This window comes from Mesoplodon mirus (genome assembly GCF_964341445.2).
Source record: "Mesoplodon mirus genome assembly, chromosome: 6".
Lineage (NCBI taxonomy): Eukaryota > Metazoa > Chordata > Mammalia > Artiodactyla > Ziphiidae > Mesoplodon > Mesoplodon mirus.
In genome coordinates this window covers 72,155,564-72,177,517 of record NC_138982.1, presented here as the reverse complement: position 1 = coordinate 72,177,517, position 21,954 = coordinate 72,155,564, and the positions used below count along the sequence as shown (strand labels likewise).

General features: G+C 43.9%; 2 protein-coding genes across 2 annotated transcripts; both read left to right on the top strand.

Moving 5' to 3' along the window:
* Positions 1-3,667: 3,667 nt before the first annotated feature.
* On the top strand, positions 3,668-4,450 carry LOC309806595 (proline-rich protein 23C-like; the record flags this gene model as incomplete). The annotated part of the gene is made up of 1 exon (XM_082625481.1): positions 3,668-4,450. The coding sequence occupies one exon, from the start codon at positions 3,668-3,670 to the stop codon at positions 4,448-4,450; it is 783 nt and encodes a 260-aa protein (XP_082481607.1).
* Positions 4,451-17,529: 13,079 nt separating this feature from the next.
* LOC309806594 (proline-rich protein 23C-like) lies at positions 17,530-18,312 on the top strand (the record flags this gene model as incomplete). Its single annotated transcript, XM_082625480.1, has 1 exon — positions 17,530-18,312. One exon carries the CDS (start codon positions 17,530-17,532, stop codon positions 18,310-18,312), a length of 783 nt encoding a protein of 260 aa, XP_082481606.1.
* Positions 18,313-21,954: the final 3,642 nt, after the last annotated feature.

Genomic DNA, 21,954 nt, shown 5'->3' with positions numbered 1-21,954 from the left:
CCAATGCAGGGGACATGGGTTCGAGCCCTGGTCTGGGAAGATCTCACATGCCTCGGAGCAACTAAGCCCTTGAGCCACAAGTACTGAGCCTGCACTCTAGAGCCTGCGTGCCACAACTACTGAGCCCGTGTGCCACAACTGCTGAAGCCCACGCTCCTAGTGTCCGTGTTCCACAACAAGAGAAGCCACCACAATGAGAAGCCTGCACACTGCAACGAAGAGAAGCCCCCACTCACTGCAAACAGAGAAAGCCCGCACGCAGCAACGAAGACCCAACGCAGCCAAAAATAAATAAATTAAATAAATAAATACATTAAAAAAAAAGATGTATCGTTATTCTCGGCAGGTGCAACTAAGCTACGTGCTCCTTCAGAGGATGCATGTTCAGAAAACGGCGCCATTAGCATATTCTTAGGGTGGAGGTTTTGGCCCTCTGACATCAAATGGCCACCGATCAGACACTCTCGCATGCCCGAGGGGAGAGGCGGTTGTCCCAACCAGTCTTAACCAGCTGAAGTTCAAACTGGACAACTGACTCCAAGTTCCAAAAAAACAACTCGGGCAAACATCTTAAGACTCTTACATCAGAGGTACTTATCTGTAGGGGTCGTGAAGAGGCCTTGTAGCTTACTCTTTAGGCTACATCATGCTTGGGGGATATGCAAGTTTTTGTAAAAACAGTTAAAGTGAGCTTGACCAGCGAAGGCAGTTTACAGTTTACTATTTACTAATTAAGTTATAGTCTAATGGATGTAACTGATGACTACCATATAAGTTTCATAATGACAAGGTAAAAGAGTATGAGTCAATGAGGTAGGAGGGAGGACAAAATTACTGAAGAGGAAGAGAACTGAGAAGCCAAGATGTGGGGGGAGGAGGGATCCATGACAATATTAAACTCACCACAAACTACAGCAGATGTGCAATGAGTGAGAATTACAGTGAATGAAGGGCGAAAGTCTTCAAAGACTGTGATAGAGACATTTGCTGCACATACATTTGATAAGTGACTGGTAGTAGTATGACTGAACCCCAATGTCTTTAAACAATATTTTGTTTATTTACAGAATGTGGTAATACTATGAAGGCCATAGAGAGAGGGATGAGATAGAGAGTAAGTGAAGAAACCATTCCAAACAAAATGGTCAGAAATGCCCTTTTCAAGAAAGTGCCCTCAGAGTTGGTCTTTGAAGAACGAACCAGCACTGCAAAAAGTTGGAGGAAAAGTTGAAACCTAATTTTTTTAAGTAAAAAAAAACCAAGAAGATGGGAATATTTCAAAGAATTAAATATAATATTGGCTAATAAGCATGGGAAAAAAATGATCCACCTTGACTGGCAATCAGAAATGCAAAATGAAAACACAATGATATAGCATTTTACTACACCAGGTTGGAAAACAGTTAAGAGTCTATCAATAAGAAATGTTTACAAGGATGTAATGAAATGGAAACATACTCCGCTCACAGGAGTTTAAACTGTGAAAAATATTTTGGGGAAAAAAAGAGGAAGGCGTTACCTATTAACATTTTTTAAATCTTTTTTTTTATAATTTTAAAATTTATTTATTTCTTTGTTTATTTATTTATCTATTTATTTATTTTTGGCTGTGTCTGGTCTTCGGTGCTGCATGCTGGCTTTTCTCTAGTTGAGGCCAGCAGGGGCTACTCTTGGTTGCAGTGCGCGGGCTTCTCATTGCAGTGGCTTCTCTTGTTGCAGAGCACAGGCTCTAGGCACAAGGGCTTCAGCAGTTGTGGCGCACGGGTTTTGCTGCTCTGCAGCATGTGGGGTCTTCCCAGATCAGGGATCAAACCCATGTCCCCTGCATTGGCAGGCAGATTCTTAACCACTGCGTCACCAGGGAAGTCCCTACCTATTAACTTGAAAAGACACACACAGGACCAATTATAGTAATTCACTCTTAGGTGTATGCAATAAATGTATGAGTTAAGAGTTCATGATTTAAAAACAGAGAAGTCTGCATTGGATGCCTATATCTAACACAAACTTGGTACATATTTAAGTTTTGAAACCTCACTTGACCACTCTGAGCTTCAGGTGTTGTGAAAAGTAAAAAAGGTCATTTTTTTTTTCAGAGAGGGCAGGAAGACACTTTTGCAGGTCATAGATAACTTTTATGGTTTTGATTGTGGTGATAGTTTCACGAGTGTATTCTTATCTACAAACTCAAGTTGTTTACATTAAATGTGTACAGCTTTTAGTACATACCTTAACTACTGCGCCACCAGGGTCCTGGCGGCGCAGTAGTTAAGAATCCGCATGCCGGGTTCGAGCCCTGGTCCGGGAAGATCCCACATGCCGTGGAGCAAATAAGCCCATGTGCCGCAACTACTGAGCCTGCACTCTAGAGCCCAAGAGCCACGACTACTGAGCCTGCGTCCCACAACTACAGAAGCCCGTGTGCCTAGAGCCCGTGCTCCGCAACAAACAGAAGCCACCGCAACGAGAAGCCTGTGCACCGCAGCGAAGACTAGCCCCCGCTCGCTGCAACTAGAGAAAGCCCGCACGCAGCAACAAAGACCCAACGCAGCCAAAAGTACATAAAAATAAAAAATTTTTTCAAAACAAAGATCAGGGCTTCCCAGGTGGCACAGTGGTTGAGGGTCCGCCTGCCGACGCAGGGGACACGGGTTCGTGTCCCGGTCCGGGAAGATCCCGCATGCCGCGGAGGGGCTGGGCCCGTGAGCCATGGCCGCTGAGCCAGCGCGTCTGGAGCCTGTGCTCCGCAACGGGAGAGGCCACAACAGTGAGAGGCCCGCGTACCGCCAAATAAATTAATTAATTAATTTAATTTAATAAATGAAGATCATTTTTTAAACCTCAGTAGAATGGTTGGCATATAATAAATACTGAATAAAACAAGTTAATTATACTGAGATTGTTTTAATTTTATAACAGCTTTTATCTTCAGGAAGGAACTGCCACAAATATTTGACTATTAAGACAGAGCTTTACCTAAACATATATGAGTATTTTCCATTTACTCCTGAAATGAAAGCACAAGCATTAAAGGAATTTCATGGAACGTTTAGATAGGTCCGTTTTATGTTGCCAGGGGGGTGGTCTATTTGAGTGGTTCTTTTCTCTAGAATGCCTGAAATCAAAGGAAAATATTAACCTTAAAGGTGACTAATAGTTAAAGTTCCATTTTCGGGGTATCTTTTTTTCTCTAAAAATGAAGTACACGAGTATTCTGGCCCCCGGAGGACTTTAACAGTAGCTTTCTACCAACCACAGCCCCGGCTATTGGGCAGCACAGATACCGCGAGGTCTACGGGGCGGAGCCTTGGAGGGGGCGGGGCTTCGCGTGACATTTTGCGACTAGGATTCCACTGGCTTCACGGGCAACATCTTTCGCTGTCTGTTGCGTAGACGAATCGGCGTGACGAGCTGAAGATTCGAAGGCGCCAGGCCCAGCCCCGCGCCAGACGCCGTTCCCCTAGAAACCTGAACTGCAGGACCAACTGCAGGAGGCGGCCCCGGAGCTCCGAGGACTCGTCCCGTATCGCGCCGTCCTGCCGTCGCCGCATCGCGCCGCCCCGCCCCGGCTTGCCTCAGCCGTCGTCGAAACCCGTCACAGCGTGCAGGATCGAGCGCCTCCTCGCCCTCTGCCAGGCCCCGGGGGCGCCGTCCGTCGGTCGAGGTCATGGGCAAACGGCCCCGCAGGCCCAGTGCCTACCCTGCGGACTGGGGGGGACCGCAGACCGAAGGACCCGGCCCCGCCAAGCGCCGCCGAACGGAGGAGCCCGAGGACCCCGAGTCCGAGTCCGAGGCGGCGCCCAGCCTGGACAACCTGACGGGACCTCCGGCCGCGGACGCGCTCACTTCCGTAGTGGTCCTGCCCGCCGGCTGTGCCCTGCACCTGCCCCTAGATGGCGTCGACGTGCTGCTGGCGCCCAAGCCCACGTCCGTGCTGCAAGTGTCTCTCGGAGATGACATGCTCATGCTGGTCCCCGAGGCCCTCCTGGGCTGGGGCGTGGAAGGCCCGTGGGGACAGGGCCTGCAACGGGCCGCTTTCCTGAGCGCTCCAGGGGAGTACATGGCCCGGGAGCCGGGATTCTTCTGCGCAGCTGTCCCAGAGATCGCCCGCCAAGAAGAGGCCAACCAGGAGGAAGCAGACGCCGAGCTCCTGCCGCCTGGGATGGAGGCTGAAGCCGGCTCCGTCGCTGAGCTCCGCAGCCCCACCGCAAGGGTGTCGGGACCCAGCGCGCAGGGCTTTGTCCCAGAGCCCCGTCCTCGGGCGCCCAATCCTACTCCAGAGAAACGCTCTCCTCACCACGACGACAACCTGCACTTGCACCTTCGGGAGCTCTCCCTCGACTCACCACTCCAACCTCTACCTCCCTCTCCGAGTCCGGGTCCTCACGAGCGCCCCCAACGCCCTTACCGTCCTAAGCGCGAGGCCCAGAGATGTCTGTTCCCGGAATGAACTGCACCCCGGTGTACACACACACACACACACACACACACACACACACATTCTGGCTACCATCCTGGAGGCCCAATGGATTTCCCGGCGTCTTTTACACTGAATGTCCTACAACCTGGAAATTAAGCATCTTGTGGGCCAACAACTCCTTTTTCCCTCCAGACTGGCTATAGTAGCAGGAGAAGACGTCAGGAAAAGAAAGCAGACTCTAGACCTCATCTTTGAAATGGAAAATCCGCCCAGGGATACCGGACAATGTGTGTTCAGACGTCTGGACTTCTTTACAACATCATTCTCAGGCCTATCCATTCCCGCTCGTTTGCATTGGTTATTTTCTCTCAAATTCTTCTCTCTCCAGCACCATACCCTATTGCTACCCTATTTCTCCCCAAACCAATAAATAACTGGATTTCTCATGTTATATGTTTTCCCATGCATTTATGAAGATTTTTAGCCATGGCTTTTCTCTTTCTTGGTGTTTTGAGCTGCTCTCCTGGAAAGTTGCAAAATAGTATGATGGTTACTATACATAATTGTATGATGTTTGTTCATAGCTTCCTCTTAACCTGAGGAAGTTCTCTTCCAGTCAAGTTCACTTTTCATTATGAATAAATGCTGGATTTTATCAGATGTTTTCAGCATGTATTAGGATATGCATTTCCTTTTTAAATCTCTTCCTCCGGTTATTTTGACTCAGAGACTGATGTAAAATGTTTGCATTCCTGCTATTCCACATTATTCATACCTTTGACATTCTACCCCGAGTTTTTTCTTTTGTAAATCAAACCTCTAACTCTTAAAACATTAATTTAGGGGCCTCCCTGGTGGCGCAGTGGTTAAGAATCTGCCTGCTAATGCAGGGGACATGGGTTCGAGCCCTGGTCTGGGAAGACCCCACATGCCGTGGAGCAACTAAGCCCATGAGCCACAGCTGAAGCCCACGCACCTACAGCCCATGCTTCGCCACCAGAGAAGCCACTGCAGTGAGAAGCCCGTGCACCTCAACGAAGAGTAGCCCCCGCTCACCGCAACTAGAGAAAGCCCGTGTGCAGCAACGAGGACTCAACGCAGCCAAAAATAAATAAATAAAAATTTAAAAAAATAAAACATTAATTAATTACCATATTTCTTTCACATTTTTACAAAAGAAATAAAATCTACAGGTAAAGCTGAAAACAAGATGGTTTCAGTTTTTTTAAACATCAATACTATTTATATTCACCAACATGCTTTACCATTTCCTCTCTACCTTTTTATTCTTATATTCCACTCTCAAAGTCTAGCCTCAATTTTCTTCTTGCTGAAGAATATACTTTAATAGTTCTTTCCACTATACCCTATGTGTAGTAAATTATCTTGGTTTTGTAAATCTCAACATGTTTTGTGTAGTACACTCTCATAGTCTTGTATATCTGAAAATTTTTATTATGTATTCATTCCTAATTCTAAAGTGTTATTTAAGTACTTTAAAGACATTACTCCATTGTTCTGCCATTTTTGATTGTTGTTGCAGGCAAGAGGTCTCTGCCAATCAAGTTGTTGTTCCTTTTATATTTGACTCAGCTGTTCATTAGCACATTTTTAAATTTTATTTTATTTTTCAATTGAAGTATAGTTGATTTACATTGTTGTGTTACTTTCTGGTGTACAGCAAAGTTATATATTTTTTCCATATTCTTTTACATGGTTATGGTTTATTACAGGATATTGAATATAGTTCCCTGTGCTATACAGTAGGACCTTGTTGTTTATCTGTTTTACACTGAATACATGATAGTTTTATATCTGCTAATCCCAAACTCCTAATTTATCTCTCCCCCACCCTCTTTCCCCTTTGGTAAACATAAGGTTGTTTTCTATGTCTGTGAGTCTATTTCTGTTTTGTAAATAACTTCATTTGTGTCATATTTTAGATTCCACATATAAGTGATATCATATGATATTTATCTTTCTTTGACTTACTTCACTTAGTATGATAATCTCTAGGTCCATCCATGTTGCTACAAATGGCATCATCTCATTCTCATTTATGGCTGAGTAGTATTCCATTGTATAGGTATGCCACATCTTTTTATCCATTCATCTGTAGATAGACATTTAGGTTGCTTCCATGTCTTGGGGTTTTTTTCATTTATTTATTTATTTATTTATTTATTTAATTTTTGGCTGTATTGGGTTTTGTTGCTGCACGTGGGCTTTCTCTAGTTGCAGCGAGCGGGGGCTACTCTTCGTTGCAGTGCGCAGGCTTCTCATTACGGTGGCTTCTCTTGTTGCAGAACACGGGCTCTAGGCACGCGGGCCTCAGTAATTGTGGCATGTGGGCTCAGTAGCTGTGGCTCGTGGGCTCTAGGCTAGCGGGCTTCAGTAGTTGTGGCACACGGGCTTAGTTGCTTGGTGGCATGTGGGGTCTTCCCAGCCCAGGGCTCAAACCTGTGTCCCCTGCACTGGCAGGCAGATTCTTAACCACTGCGCCACCAAGGAAGTCGCCAGTTGGCTATTTTAAATAGTGCTACTATGAACATTGGGGTGCATGTATCTTTTCAAATTAGAGTTTTCTTGGGATATTTGCCCAGGAGTGGGACTGCTGGACCATATAGCAACCCTTTTTAGTTTCTTAAGGAATCTCCATACTGTTCTCCATAATGGCTGCACCAATTTACATTCCCTTCAACACTGTAGGAGAGTTCCCTTTTCTCCACACCCTCTCCAGCACTTATTATATGTGGACTTTTTAATGATGCTCATGCTGACCAGTGTGACGTGATACCTCATTGTAGTTTTGATTTGCATTTGTCTAGTAATTAGTGATGTTGAGCATATTTTCATGTGCTTTTTGGCCTTCCGTATGTCTTCTTTGGAGAAATGTCTATTTAGGTCTTCTGCCCATTTCTTTTTTTTTTTTTTTTTTGCGGTATGCGGGCCTCTCACTGTTGTGGCCTCTCCCGTTGCGGAGCACAGGCTCCGGATGCACAGGCTCAGCAGCCATGGCTCACGGGCCCAGCCGCTCCGTGGCATGTGGGATCTTCCCGGACCGGGGCACGAACCCGTGTCCCCTGCATCGGCAGGCGGACTCTCAACCGCTGCGCCACCAGGGAAGCCCTACACTAAAGTCTTTAATGCATTGAGATGACTTTTGTGTGTGGTGTGAGATAGTGGTCTAGTTTCTTTTTCTTTTTTTCTTAGCATGTGGCTGTCCAGTTTTCCCAACACCATGTTTTAATCTAAATTTATTTATTTATTTATTTTTGGCTGCGTTGGGTCTTCGTTGCAGTGCATGGGCTTCTCATTGCAGTGGCTTCTCTTGTTGCGGAGCACAGGCTCTAGGCACACGGGCTTTGGTAGTTGTGGCACAGGGGCTCAGTAGTTGTGGCTCGCGGGCTCTAGGGCACAGGCTCAGTAGTTGTGGCGCACGGGCTTAGTTGCTCCGTGGCGTGTGGGATCTTGCCAGACCAGGAATCGAACCCGTGTCCCCCTGCATTGGCAGACGGAGTTTTAACCACTGCACCACCAGGGAAGTTCCCCCGTCACCATTTATTGAAGAGACTGTCCTTTTCCATTGTACGCTCTTTGCTTCCTTGCCATGAATTCATTATCCATATATGTATGGGTTTACTCCCAGGTTCTCAGTTATGTTCCATTGACCTATGTATCTGCTTTTCTGCAAATATAATGCTGTTTTGATTATTGTAGCTTTATAATATAGTTTTAAATCAGAGAGTGTGATACCTCCAACTCTGTTCTTTTTATCAGGATTGCTTTGGCTGTTCAGGGTCTCTTATGGTTTCATGTAAATCTAAGACTTTTTTATTCTATTTTTGCGAAAAATATCCTTGGGACTTTGATAGAGATTGCATTGGATCTGAAGATTGCTTTAGGTAATAGAGACATTTGAACGATGTTATTTCTTCCAATCCATGAGCACAGAACACTTTTCCACTTATTTGTCTCCTCAGGCAAGGGAAACACAAGCAAAAGTAAACAAATAGGATTACATCAAACTAAGAAGTTTCTGCACAGTAAAGGAAACCAGCAACAAAATGAACAGGGAACCTACCTAATGGAAGAAGATACTTGCAAATCATATATCCAGTCAGGGGTGAACATCCAAAATATAGAAAGAACTCACAACAACAACAACAAAAATAAAACAACCCCCAAATGGGTATAGGACACTTTCCAAAGAAGACATAGATGGCCAATAGACACATGAAAAGATGTTCAACGTCACAAATTATTAGAGAAATGCAAATCCAAACCACAAAAGTCTATTTCTCTTAAAGTCTATGTCTCATGTAAGTATTGCTCCCCAGCTTTCTTTTTATTTCCATTTGCATGGAGTATCTTTTTCCATCCCCTCACTTTCAGTCTATGTGTGTCTTTAGATCCGAAGTGAGCCTCTTGTAGGCAGCATATATATGGGTCTTGTTTTTGTATCCATTCGGCCACTCTTTTTTTTTTCAAAACAAACAACTTTTTATTGAAGTATAGTTGATTTACAATGTTGTATTAGTTTCAGGTGTACAGCAAAGCGATCTATATATGTATATATTCTTTTTCAGATTCTTTTCCATTATAAGTTATTATATACAAAATGTTGAATAGAGTTCCCTGTGCCATACACTAGGTCCTCATTTATCTATCGCCCTATGTCTTTTGATTGGAGCATTTAGTCCATTTACTTTGAATAATTATTGATGTGTATGTTCTTATTGCCATTTTATTAATTGTTTTGATGTTGTTTTGTAGTGCTTTTTTCTTCCTTTCTTCTTCTTTCATTCTTTTGTCTTGTGATTTGATGACTATCTTTAATGTCATGTTCAAATCCTTGCCTCTTTTTTCTGTGTGCATCTATTATAGATTTTTCTGTTTGTGTCTATCATGAAGTTTATATACAGTGATATATTGTTATATGTGATTGTTTTAAGTTGCTGATCTCAAATCTCAAATGCATTTAACAACCCTACAATTGTACTCTCCTCCCCTTATGATTACTGTTTTGGACATCATATTTTACATCTAATTATTTTGTGTATCCCCAAACTGCTTACTGTAGATACAGATGATATTACTACTTTTGGCTTTTAGCCTTCCTACTAGCTTTGTACATGGTTGATTTTCTATCTTTACTGTATATTGTTTTAATCTGTCTCCTAAGGCAAAGGAAACAAAAGCCAAAATAAACAAATGGGACCTAATTAAACCTAAAAGTTTCCAGACAGCAAAGGAAACCATCAACAAAATGAAAAGACAACCTACTGAATGGGGGAAAATATTTGGGAATGAGATGACCAATAAGAGGTTAATATCCAAAATATATAAACAGCTCATACAACTCAATAGGAAAAAGCAAACCACCTGATTGAAAAACGGGCAGAAGGAACAGGACAGAAAGCCCAGAGATAAACCCACACACATATGGTCACTGTATCTTTGATAAAGGAGGCAGGAATGTACAGTGGAGAAAGGACAGCCTCTTCAATAAGTGGTGCTGGGAAAACTGGACAGGTACATGTAAAAGTATGAGATTAGATCACTCCCGAACACCATACACAAAAATAAGCTCAAAATGGATTAAAGACCTAAATGTAACTCCAGAAACTATCAAACTCTTAGAGGAAAACATAGGCAGAACACTCTATGACATAAATCACAACAAGATCCTTTTGGACCCACCTCCTAGAGAAATGGAAATAAAAACAAAGATAAACAAATGGGACCTAATGAAACTTCAAAGCTTTTGCACAGCAAAGGAAACCATAAGCAAGACCAAAGACAACCCTCGGAATGGGACAAAATATTTCCAAATGAAGCAACTGACAAAGGATTAATCTCCAAAATTTATAAGCAGCTCATGCAGCTCAGTAGCAAACAAACAAACAACCCAATCCAAAAATGGGCAGAAGACCTAAATAGACATTTCTCCAAAGGAGATATACAGACTCCCAACAAACACATGAAAGAATGCTCAACATCATTAACCATTAGAGAAATGCAAGTCAAAACTGCAATGAGATATCATCTCACACCAGTCAGAATGGCCATCATCTAAAAGTCTAGAAACAATAAATGCTGGAGAGGGTGTGGAGAAAAGGGAACACTCTTGCACTGCTGGTGGGAATGTGAATTGGTACAGCCACTATGGGGAACAGTATGGAGGTTCCTTAAAAAACTAAAAATAGAACTACCATATGACCCAGCAATGCACTACTGCGCATATACCCTGAGAAAACCATAATTCAAAAAGAGTCATGTACCAAAATGTTCATTGCAGCTCTATTCACAATAGCCCGGAGCTGGAAACAACCTAAGTGTCCATCATTGGATGAATGGATAAAGAAGATGTGGCACAGATATACAATGGAATATTACTCAGCCATAAAAAGAAACGAAATTGAGCTATGTGTAATGAGGTGGATGGACCTAGAGTCTGTCATACAGAGTGAAGTCAGTCAGAAAGAGAAAGAGAAATACTGTATGCTAACACATAGATATGGAATTTAAGGGAAAAAAATGTCATGAAGAACCTAGGGGTAAGACAGGAATAAAGACACAGACCTACTAGAGAACGAACTTGAGGATATGGGGAGGGGCAAGGGTAAGCTCTGACAAAGCGAGAGAGAGGCATGGACATATATACACTACCAAATGTAAAACAGATAGCTACTGGGAAGCAGCCGCATAGCACAGGGAGATCAGCTCAGTGCTTTGTGACCACCTAGAAGGGTGGGATAGGGAGGGTGGGAGGGAGGGAGACGCAAGAGGGAAGAGATATGGGAACATATGTATATGTATAACTGATTCACTGTGTTATAAGGCAGAAACTAACACACCATGGTAAAGCGATTATACTCCAATAAAGATGTAAAAAATAAAAGTTTATACAACTCTCCTCAATACTCTGTAATAACGTATATGGGAACAGAATCTAAAGAACAGTGGATCTATGTATAACTGATTCACTTTGCTGTACACCTGAAACTAACACAACATTGTAAATCAACTACACTCCAATAAAAATCAATTAACAAAAATGGGCAGAAGAGCTGAACAGACATTTTTCCAAAGAAGACATAACAGTCGGGCAACAGGCACATGAAAAGATGCTCAACATCACTAACCGTCAGAGAAATACAAATCAAACCACCATGAGATACCACCTCACACCTGTAAGAACACCTAACATCAAAACGACCACAAATAACAAATGTTGGCTAGGTTGTGAAATAAAGGGGACCCCCGTACACTGTTGGTGGGAATGTGAATTGGTGCAGCCACTGTGGAAAACAGTGTGGAGGTTCCTCAAAAAACTAAATAGAATTACCATAGGATACAGCAATTCCACTCCTGGGTATACATCCAAAGAAAACAAAAACACTACTTTGAAAAGATACATGCAGCTGAATGTTCGTGGCAGCATTATTTATGACAGCCAAAATGTGGAAACAACCTAAGTGTCCATCAACAGATGGACAGCTAAAGAAGATGTGATGTGATACATATATGCATGTGTGTGTCTGTGTGTATGTATATACTCAGCCATAAAAAAAAAGAGTGAAATTTTGTCATTTACAACAACATGGATAGACTTGTAGGGTATTATGCATAGTGAAATGATTCAGACAGAGAAAGACAAATACTGTTATGTTATCACTTAAACATGGAATCCAGAAAATAAAACGAACTAGTGAATATAACGAAAAAGAAACAGATTCACAGATATAGAGAACAAACTCGTGGTTACAGGTGGGGAGAGGCAAGATGGGGTAAGAGATGAAGAGGTATAAACTACTATGTTTAAAGTAATTAAGCTACAAGGATATATTGTACAACACAGGGAATACAGCCAATATTTATTTTTTGGCCGTACCCCGCAGCACACGGGGATCTTAGTTCCCTGAACAGGGACTGAACCCGGGGCCCCTGCAGTGGAAGCATGGAGTCTTAACCACTGGACTGCCAGGCAAGGGTCCATAGCCAATATTTTATAATAACTATAAATGGAGTATAATCTTTAGGAATTGTTCATCATTATCTTGTACACCTGAAACGTAACACTGTAACTCCATTATACCTCAATTTTTAAAAAACTAAAAAAAAAAAACCCGACAATGACATATCACTTCATACCTGTTAGAATGGCTTTTATCAAAAGGCAAGAAATTAAAAGTGTTGGCGAGTACGTGGAGAAAAGTGAGCCCTCCTGCGGTGTCGGTGGGAATGTAAACTGGCACAGCCACTATGGAGAACGGTATGAAGATTCCTTAGAAATGCAGGAATAGAACTACCATATGATCCAGCTATCCCACTTCTGAGTATTTATCCAAAGTATATGAAAACACTAACTTGAAAACACTTATGCACCCCCATGTTCATTGCAGCATTATTTACAATAGACCAGGTATAGCAACAACCGCAGTGCCCATCAACCAATAAATGAATAAAGAAGAGGTGAAACAGAATATATACAATATAGATACAGCCATAGGAAAAAAATAAAACCTGGCCATTTGCCACAGCATGGATGGACACTGCGAGTATTATGCTAAGTGAAAGAAGTCAGCTAGAGAAAGCCAAATACCATATGATTTCACATAGATATGGAATTTAAAAAAAAACATACAAAGTAAATGAACAAACCACACCAAACAAAAACAAACATGTAGATACAGAGAGCAGAGTAGTGGCTACCAGAGGGGAAAGGGTGAAATGGATAAAGAGGATCAACTCTGTGGTGACTATACAAACTAAATCTTTGTTGGTGAGCATGCTGTAGTGTGTACAGAAGTAGAAATATAATGTTGTCCATATGAAACTTATATAATGTTATAAACAAAAGTTACCTCAATAAAAAATAATTTTTAAAAAAGATATACATATAGCAATGATTAAAATGACTCTTCGTGGAATTTAAGTTCCAGTTATGGAGGGAAGTGAAGAACTGATAGTTTAAGTTTCACTGAAAAGATGAATTTTTCCAGAAGGGCATAAGCATTGATGGAGTTTGGATATGTAAAGGGCTAAGCTAGAAAGTTAGGAGGTAGCCACTACTCTGAGAATAAATCTTTTAAATTGTGATTACAGAGGGGGTCACAATTTGGAGTAATAGTTACTGAGCCACGTTCATTTGCCTCACACACAGAAAGCCCAACTCTGAGATAGAGAGGTTTGCAGCAGAGAAAGGGTTTATTCACAAGGCAGTCAAGCAAGGAGAAAGGAGAACAAATCTCAAATCCATCTCCCCAAAGGCCAGGGGCTAGGGATATTTACTGGATAAAGAATTAGGGAGGCCTGAGGTGCAGGGAGTGTGGGGAAAGGTGACTGGAAAGGAGAAAAAGATCGGGTCGGGACTTCCCTGGTGGCAGAGTCGTTAAGAATCCACCTACCAAAAAAAAAAAAAAAAAGAATCCGCCTACCAATGCAGGGGACATGGGTTCGAGCCCTGGTCTGGGAAGATCTCACATGCCTCGGAGCAACTAAGCCCTTGAGCCACAAGTACTGAGCCTGCACTCTAGAGCCTGCGTGCCACAACTACTGAGCCCGTGTGCCACAACTGCTGAAGCCCACGCTCCTAGTGTCCGTGTTCCACAACAAGAGAAGCCACCACAATGAGAAGCCTGCACACTGCAACGAAGAGAAGCCCCCACTCACTGCAAACAGAGAAAGCCCGCACGCAGCAACGAAGACCCAACGCAGCCAAAAATAAATAAATTAAATAAATAAATACATTAAAAAAAAAGATGTATCGTTATTCTCGGCAGGTGCAACTAAGCTACGTGCTCCTTCAGAGGATGCATGTTCAGAAAACGGCGCCATTAGCATATTCTTAGGGTGGAGGTTTTGGCCCTCTGACATCAAATGGCCACCGATCAGACACTCTCGCATGCCCGAGGGGAGAGGCGGTTGTCCCAACCAGTCTTAACCAGCTGAAGTTCAAACTGGACAACTGACTCCAAGTTCCAAAAAAACAACTCGGGCAAACATCTTAAGACACTTACATCAGAGGTACTTATCTGTAGGGGTCGTGAAGAGGCCTTGTAGCTTACTCTTTAGGCTACATCATGCTTGGGGGATATGCAAGTTTTTGTAAAAACAGTTAAAGTGAGCTTGACCAGCGAAGGCAGTTTACAGTTTACTATTTACTAATTAAGTTATAGTCTAATGGATGTAACTGATGACTACCATATAAGTTTCATAATGACAAGGTAAAAGAGTATGAGTCAATGAGGTAGGAGGGAGGACAAAATTACTGAAGAGGAAGAGAACTGAGAAGCCAAGATGTGGGGGGAGGAGGGATCCATGACAATATTAAACTCACCACAAACTACAGCAGATGTGCAATGAGTGAGAATTACAGTGAATCAAGGGCGAAAGTCTTCAAAGACTGTGATAGAGACATTTGCTGCACATACATTTGATAAGTGACTGGTAGTAGTATGACTGAACCCCAATGTCTTTAAACAATATTTTGTTTATTTACAGAATGTGGTAATACTATGAAGGCCATAGAGAGAGGGATGAGATAGAGAGTAAGTGAAGAAACCATTCCAAACAAAATGGTCAGAAATGCCCTTTTCAAGAAAGTGCCCTCAGAGTTGGTCTTTGAAGAACGAACCAGCACTGCAAAAAGTTGGAGGAAAAGTTGAAACCTAATTTTTTTAAGTAAAAAAAAACCAAGAAGATGGGAATATTTCAAAGAATTAAATATAATATTGGCTAATAAGCATGGGAAAAAAATGATCCACCTTGACTGGCAATCAGAAATGCAAAATGAAAACACAATGATATAGCATTTTACTACACCAGGTTGGAAAACAGTTAAGAGTCTATCAATAAGAAATGTTTACAAGGATGTAATGAAATGGAAACATACTCCGCTCACAGGAGTTTAAACTGTGAAAAATATTTTGGGGAAAAAAAGAGGAAGGCGTTACCTATTAACATTTTTTAAATCTTTTTTTTTATAATTTTAAAATTTATTTATTTCTTTGTTTATTTATTTATCTATTTATTTATTTTTGGCTGTGTCTGGTCTTCGGTGCTGCATGCTGGCTTTTCTCTAGTTGAGGCCAGCAGGGGCTACTCTTGGTTGCAGTGCGCGGGCTTCTCATTGCAGTGGCTTCTCTTGTTGCAGAGCACAGGCTCTAGGCACAAGGGCTTCAGCAGTTGTGGCGCACGGGTTTTGCTGCTCTGCAGCATGTGGGGTCTTCCCAGATCAGGGATCAAACCCATGTCCCCTGCATTGGCAGGCAGATTCTTAACCACTGCGTCACCAGGGAAGTCCCTACCTATTAACTTGAAAAGACACACACAGGACCAATTATAGTAATTCACTCTTAGGTGTATGCAATAAATGTATGAGTTAAGAGTTCATGATTTAAAAACAGAGAAGTCTGCATTGGATGCCTATATCTAACACAAACTTGGTACATATTTAAGTTTTGAAACCTCACTTGACCACTCTGAGCTTCAGGTGTTGTGAAAAGTAAAAAAGGTCATTTTTTTTTTCAGAGAGGGCAGGAAGACACTTTTGCAGGTCATAGATAACTTTTATGGTTTTGATTGTGGTGATAGTTTCACGAGTGTATTCTTATCTACAAACTCAAGTTGTTTACATTAAATGTGTACAGCTTTTAGTACATACCTTAACTACTGCGCCACCAGGGTCCTGGCGGCGCAGTAGTTAAGAATCCGCATGCCGGGTTCGAGCCCTGGTCCGGGAAGATCCCACATGCCGTGGAGCAAATAAGCCCATGTGCCGCAACTACTGAGCCTGCACTCTAGAGCCCAAGAGCCACGACTACTGAGCCTGCGTCCCACAACTACAGAAGCCCGTGTGCCTAGAGCCCGTGCTCCGCAACAAACAGAAGCCACCGCAACGAGAAGCCTGTGCACCGCAGCGAAGACTAGCCCCCGCTCGCTGCAACTAGAGAAAGCCCGCACGCAGCAACAAAGACCCAACGCAGCCAAAAGTACATAAAAATAAAAAATTTTTTCAAAACAAAGATCAGGGCTTCCCAGGTGGCACAGTGGTTGAGGGTCCGCCTGCCGACGCAGGGGACACGGGTTCGTGTCCCGGTCCGGGAAGATCCCGCATGCCGCGGAGGGGCTGGGCCCGTGAGCCATGGCCGCTGAGCCAGCGCGTCTGGAGCCTGTGCTCCGCAACGGGAGAGGCCACAACAGTGAGAGGCCCGCGTACCGCCAAATAAATTAATTAATTAATTTAATTTAATAAATGAAGATCATTTTTTAAACCTCAGTAGAATGGTTGGCATATAATAAATACTGAATAAAACAAGTTAATTATACTGAGATTGTTTTAATTTTATAACAGCTTTTATCTTCAGGAAGGAACTGCCACAAATATTTGACTATTAAGACAGAGCTTTACCTAAACATATATGAGTATTTTCCATTTACTCCTGAAATGAAAGCACAAGCATTAAAGGAATTTCATGGAACGTTTAGATAGGTCCGTTTTATGTTGCCAGGGGGGTGGTCTATTTGAGTGGTTCTTTTCTCTAGAATGCCTGAAATCAAAGGAAAATATTAACCTTAAAGGTGACTAATAGTTAAAGTTCCATTTTCGGGGTATCTTTTTTTCTCTAAAAATGAAGTACACGAGTATTCTGGCCCCCGGAGGACTTTAACAGTAGCTTTCTACCAACCACAGCCCCGGCTATTGGGCAGCACAGATACCGCGAGGTCTACGGGGCGGAGCCTTGGAGGGGGCGGGGCTTCGCGTGACATTTTGCGACTAGGATTCCACTGGCTTCACGGGCAACATCTTTCGCTGTCTGTTGCGTAGACGAATCGGCGTGACGAGCTGAAGATTCGAAGGCGCCAGGCCCAGCCCCGCGCCAGACGCCGTTCCCCTAGAAACCTGAACTGCAGGACCAACTGCAGGAGGCGGCCCCGGAGCTCCGAGGACTCGTCCCGTATCGCGCCGTCCTGCCGTCGCCGCATCGCGCCGCCCCGCCCCGGCTTGCCTCAGCCGTCGTCGAAACCCGTCACAGCGTGCAGGATCGAGCGCCTCCTCGCCCTCTGCCAGGCCCCGGGGGCGCCGTCCGTCGGTCGAGGTCATGGGCAAACGGCCCCGCAGGCCCAGTGCCTACCCTGCGGACTGGGGGGGACCGCAGACCGAAGGACCCGGCCCCGCCAAGCGCCGCCGAACGGAGGAGCCCGAGGACCCCGAGTCCGAGTCCGAGGCGGCGCCCAGCCTGGACAACCTGACGGGACCTCCGGCCGCGGACGCGCTCACTTCCGTAGTGGTCCTGCCCGCCGGCTGTGCCCTGCACCTGCCCCTAGATGGCGTCGACGTGCTGCTGGCGCCCAAGCCCACGTCCGTGCTGCAAGTGTCTCTCGGAGATGACATGCTCATGCTGGTCCCCGAGGCCCTCCTGGGCTGGGGCGTGGAAGGCCCGTGGGGACAGGGCCTGCAACGGGCCGCTTTCCTGAGCGCTCCAGGGGAGTACATGGCCCGGGAGCCGGGATTCTTCTGCGCAGCTGTCCCAGAGATCGCCCGCCAAGAAGAGGCCAACCAGGAGGAAGCAGACGCCGAGCTCCTGCCGCCTGGGATGGAGGCTGAAGCCGGCTCCGTCGCTGAGCTCCGCAGCCCCACCGCAAGGGTGTCGGGACCCAGCGCGCAGGGCTTTGTCCCAGAGCCCCGTCCTCGGGCGCCCAATCCTACTCCAGAGAAACGCTCTCCTCACCACGACGACAACCTGCACTTGCACCTTCGGGAGCTCTCCCTCGACTCACCACTCCAACCTCTACCTCCCTCTCCGAGTCCGGGTCCTCACGAGCGCCCCCAACGCCCTTACCGTCCTAAGCGCGAGGCCCAGAGATGTCTGTTCCCGGAATGAACTGCACCCCGGTGTACACACACACACACACACACACACACACACACACACATTCTGGCTACCATCCTGGAGGCCCAATGGATTTCCCGGCGTCTTTTACACTGAATGTCCTACAACCTGGAAATTAAGCATCTCGTGGGCCAACAACTCCTTTTTCCCTCCAGACTGGCTATAGTAGCAGGAGAAGACGTCAGGAAAAGAAAGCAGACTCTAGACCTCATCTTTGAAATGGAAAATCCGCCCAGGGATACCGGACAATGTGTGTTCAGACGTCTGGACTTCTTTACAACATCATTCTCAGGCCTATCCATTCCCGCTCGTTTGCATTGGTTATTTTCTCTCAAATTCTTCTCTCTCCAGCACCATACCCTATTGCTACCCTATTTCTCCCCAAACCAATAAATAACTGGATTTCTCATGTTATATGTTTTCCCATGCATTTATGAAGATTTTTAGCCATGGCTTTTCTCTTTCTTGGTGTTTTGAGCTGCTCTCCTGGAAAGTTGCAAAATAGTATGATGGTTACTATACATAATTGTATGATGTTTGTTCATAGCTTCCTCTTAACCTGAGGAAGTTCTCTTCCAGTCAAGTTCACTTTTCATTATGAATAAATGCTGGATTTTATCAGATGTTTTCAGCATGTATTAGGATATGCATTTCCTTTTTAAATCTCTTCCTCCGGTTATTTTGACTCAGAGACTGATGTAAAATGTTTGCATTCCTGCTATTCCACATTATTCATACCTTTGACATTCTACCCCGAGTTTTTTCTTTTGTAAATCAAACCTCTAACTCTTAAAACATTAATTTAGGGGCCTCCCTGGTGGCGCAGTGGTTAAGAATCTGCCTGCTAATGCAGGGGACATGGGTTCGAGCCCTGGTCTGGGAAGACCCCACATGCCGTGGAGCAACTAAGCCCATGAGCCACAGCTGAAGCCCACGCACCTACAGCCCATGCTTCGCCACCAGAGAAGCCACTGCAGTGAGAAGCCCGTGCACCTCAACGAAGAGTAGCCCCCGCTCACCGCAACTAGAGAAAGCCCGTGTGCAGCAACGAGGACTCAACGCAGCCAAAAATAAATAAATAAAAATTTAAAAAAATAAAACATTAATTAATTACCATATTTCTTTCACATTTTTACAAAAGAAATAAAATCTACAGGTAAAGCTGAAAACAAGATGGTTTCAGTTTTTTTAAACATCAATACTATTTATATTCACCAACATGCTTTACCATTTCCTCTCTACCTTTTTATTCTTATATTCCACTCTCAAAGTCTAGCCTCAATTTTCTTCTTGCTGAAGAATATACTTTAATAGTTCTTTCCACTATACCCTATGTGTAGTAAATTATCTTGGTTTTGTAAATCTCAACATGTTTTGTGTAGTACACTCTCATAGTCTTGTATATCTGAAAATTTTTATTATGTATTCATTCCTAATTCTAAAGTGTTATTTAAGTACTTTAAAGACATTACTCCATTGTTCTGCCATTTTTGATTGTTGTTGCAGGCAAGAGGTCTCTGCCAATCAAGTTGTTGTTCCTTTTATATTTGACTCAGCTGTTCATTAGCACATTTTTAAATTTTATTTTATTTTTCAATTGAAGTATAGTTGATTTACATTGGTGTGTTACTTTCTGGTGTACAGCAAAGTTATATATTTTTTCCATATTCTTTTACATGGTTATGGTTTATTACAGGATATTGAATATAGTTCCCTGTGCTATACAGTAGGACCTTGTTGTTTATCTGTTTTACACTGAATACATGATAGTTTTATATCTGCTAATCCCAAACTCCTAATTTATCTCTCCCCCACCCTCTTTCCCCTTTGGTAAACATAAGGTTGTTTTCTATGTCTGTGAGTCTATTTCTGTTTTGTAAATAACTTCATTTGTGTCATATTTTACATTCCACATATAAGTGATATCATATGATATTTATCTTTCTTTGACTTACTTCACTTAGTATGATAATCTCTAGGTCCATCCATGTTGCTACAAATGGCATCATCTCATTCTCATTTATGGCTGAGTAGTATTCCATTGTATAGGTATGCCACATCTTTTTATCCATTCATCTGTAGATAGACATTTAGGTTGCTTCCATGTCTTGGGGTTTTTTTCATTTATTTATTTATTTATTTATTTATTTAATTTTTGGCTGTGTTGGGTTTTGTTGCTGCACGTGGGCTTTCTCTAGTTGCAGCGAGCGGGGGCTACTCTTCGTTGCAGTGCGCAGGCTTCTCATTACGGTGGCTTCTCTTGTTGCAGAGCACGGGCTCTAGGCACGCGGGCCTCAGTAATTGTGGCATGTGGGCTCAGTAGCTGTGGCTCGTGGGCTCTAGGCTAGCGGGCTTCAGTAGTTGTGGCACACGGGCTTAGTTGCTTGGTGGCATGTGGGGTCTTCCCAGCCCAGGGCTCAAACCTGTGTCCCCTGCACTGGCAGGCAGATTCTTAACCACTGCGCCACCAAGGAAGTCACCAGTTGGCTATTTTAAAGAGTGCTACTATGAACATTGGGGTGCATGTATCTTTTCAAATTAGAGTTTTCTCGGGATATTTGCCCAGGAGTGGGACTGCTGGACCATATAGCAACCCTTTTTAGTTTCTTAAGGAATCTCCATACTGTTCTCCATAATGGCTGCACCAATTTACATTCCCTTCAACACTGTAGGAGAGTTCCCTTTTCTCCACACCCTCTCCAGCACTTATTATATGTGGACTTTTTAATGATGCTCATGCTGACCAGTGTGACGTGATACCTCATTGTAGTTTTGATTTGCATTTGTCTAGTAATGAGTGATGTTGAGCATATTTTCATGTGCTTTTTGGCCTTCCATATGTCTTCTTTGGAGAAATGTCTATTTAGGTCTTCTGCCCATTTCTTTTTTTTTTTTTTGCAGTATGCGGGCCTCTCACTGTTGTGGCCTCTCCCGTTGCGGAGCACAGGCTCCGGATGCACAGGCTCAGCAGCCATGGCTCACGGGCCCAGCCGCTCCGTGGCATGTGGGATCTTCCTGGACCGGGGCACGAACCCGTGTCCCGTGCATTGGCAGGTGGACTCTCAACCGCTGCGCCACCAGGGAAGCCCTACACTAAAGTCTTTAGTGCATTGAGATGACTTTTGTGTGTGGTGTGAGATAGTGGTCTAGTTTCTTTTTCTTTTTTTCTTAGCATGTGGCTGTCCAGTTTTCCCAACACCATGTTTTAATCTAAATTTATTTATTTATTTATTTTTGGCTGCGTTGGGTCTTCGTTGCAGTGCATGGGCTTCTCATTGCAGTGGCTTCTCTTGTTGCGGAGCACAGGCTCTAGGCACACGGGCTTTGGTAGTTGTGGCACAGGGGCTCAGTAGTTGTGGCTCGCGGGCTCTAGGGCACAGGCTCAGTAGTTGTGGCGCACGGGCTTAGTTGCTCCGTGGCATGTGGGATCTTGCCAGACCAGGAATCGAACCCGTGTCCCCCTGCATTGGCAGACGGAGTTTTAACCACTGCACCACCAGGGAAGTTCCCCCGTCACCATTTATTGAAGAGACTGTCCTTTTCCATTGTACGCTCTTTGCTTCCTTGCCATGAATTCATTATCCATATATGTATGGGTTTACTCCCAGGTTCTCAGTTATGTTCCATTGACCT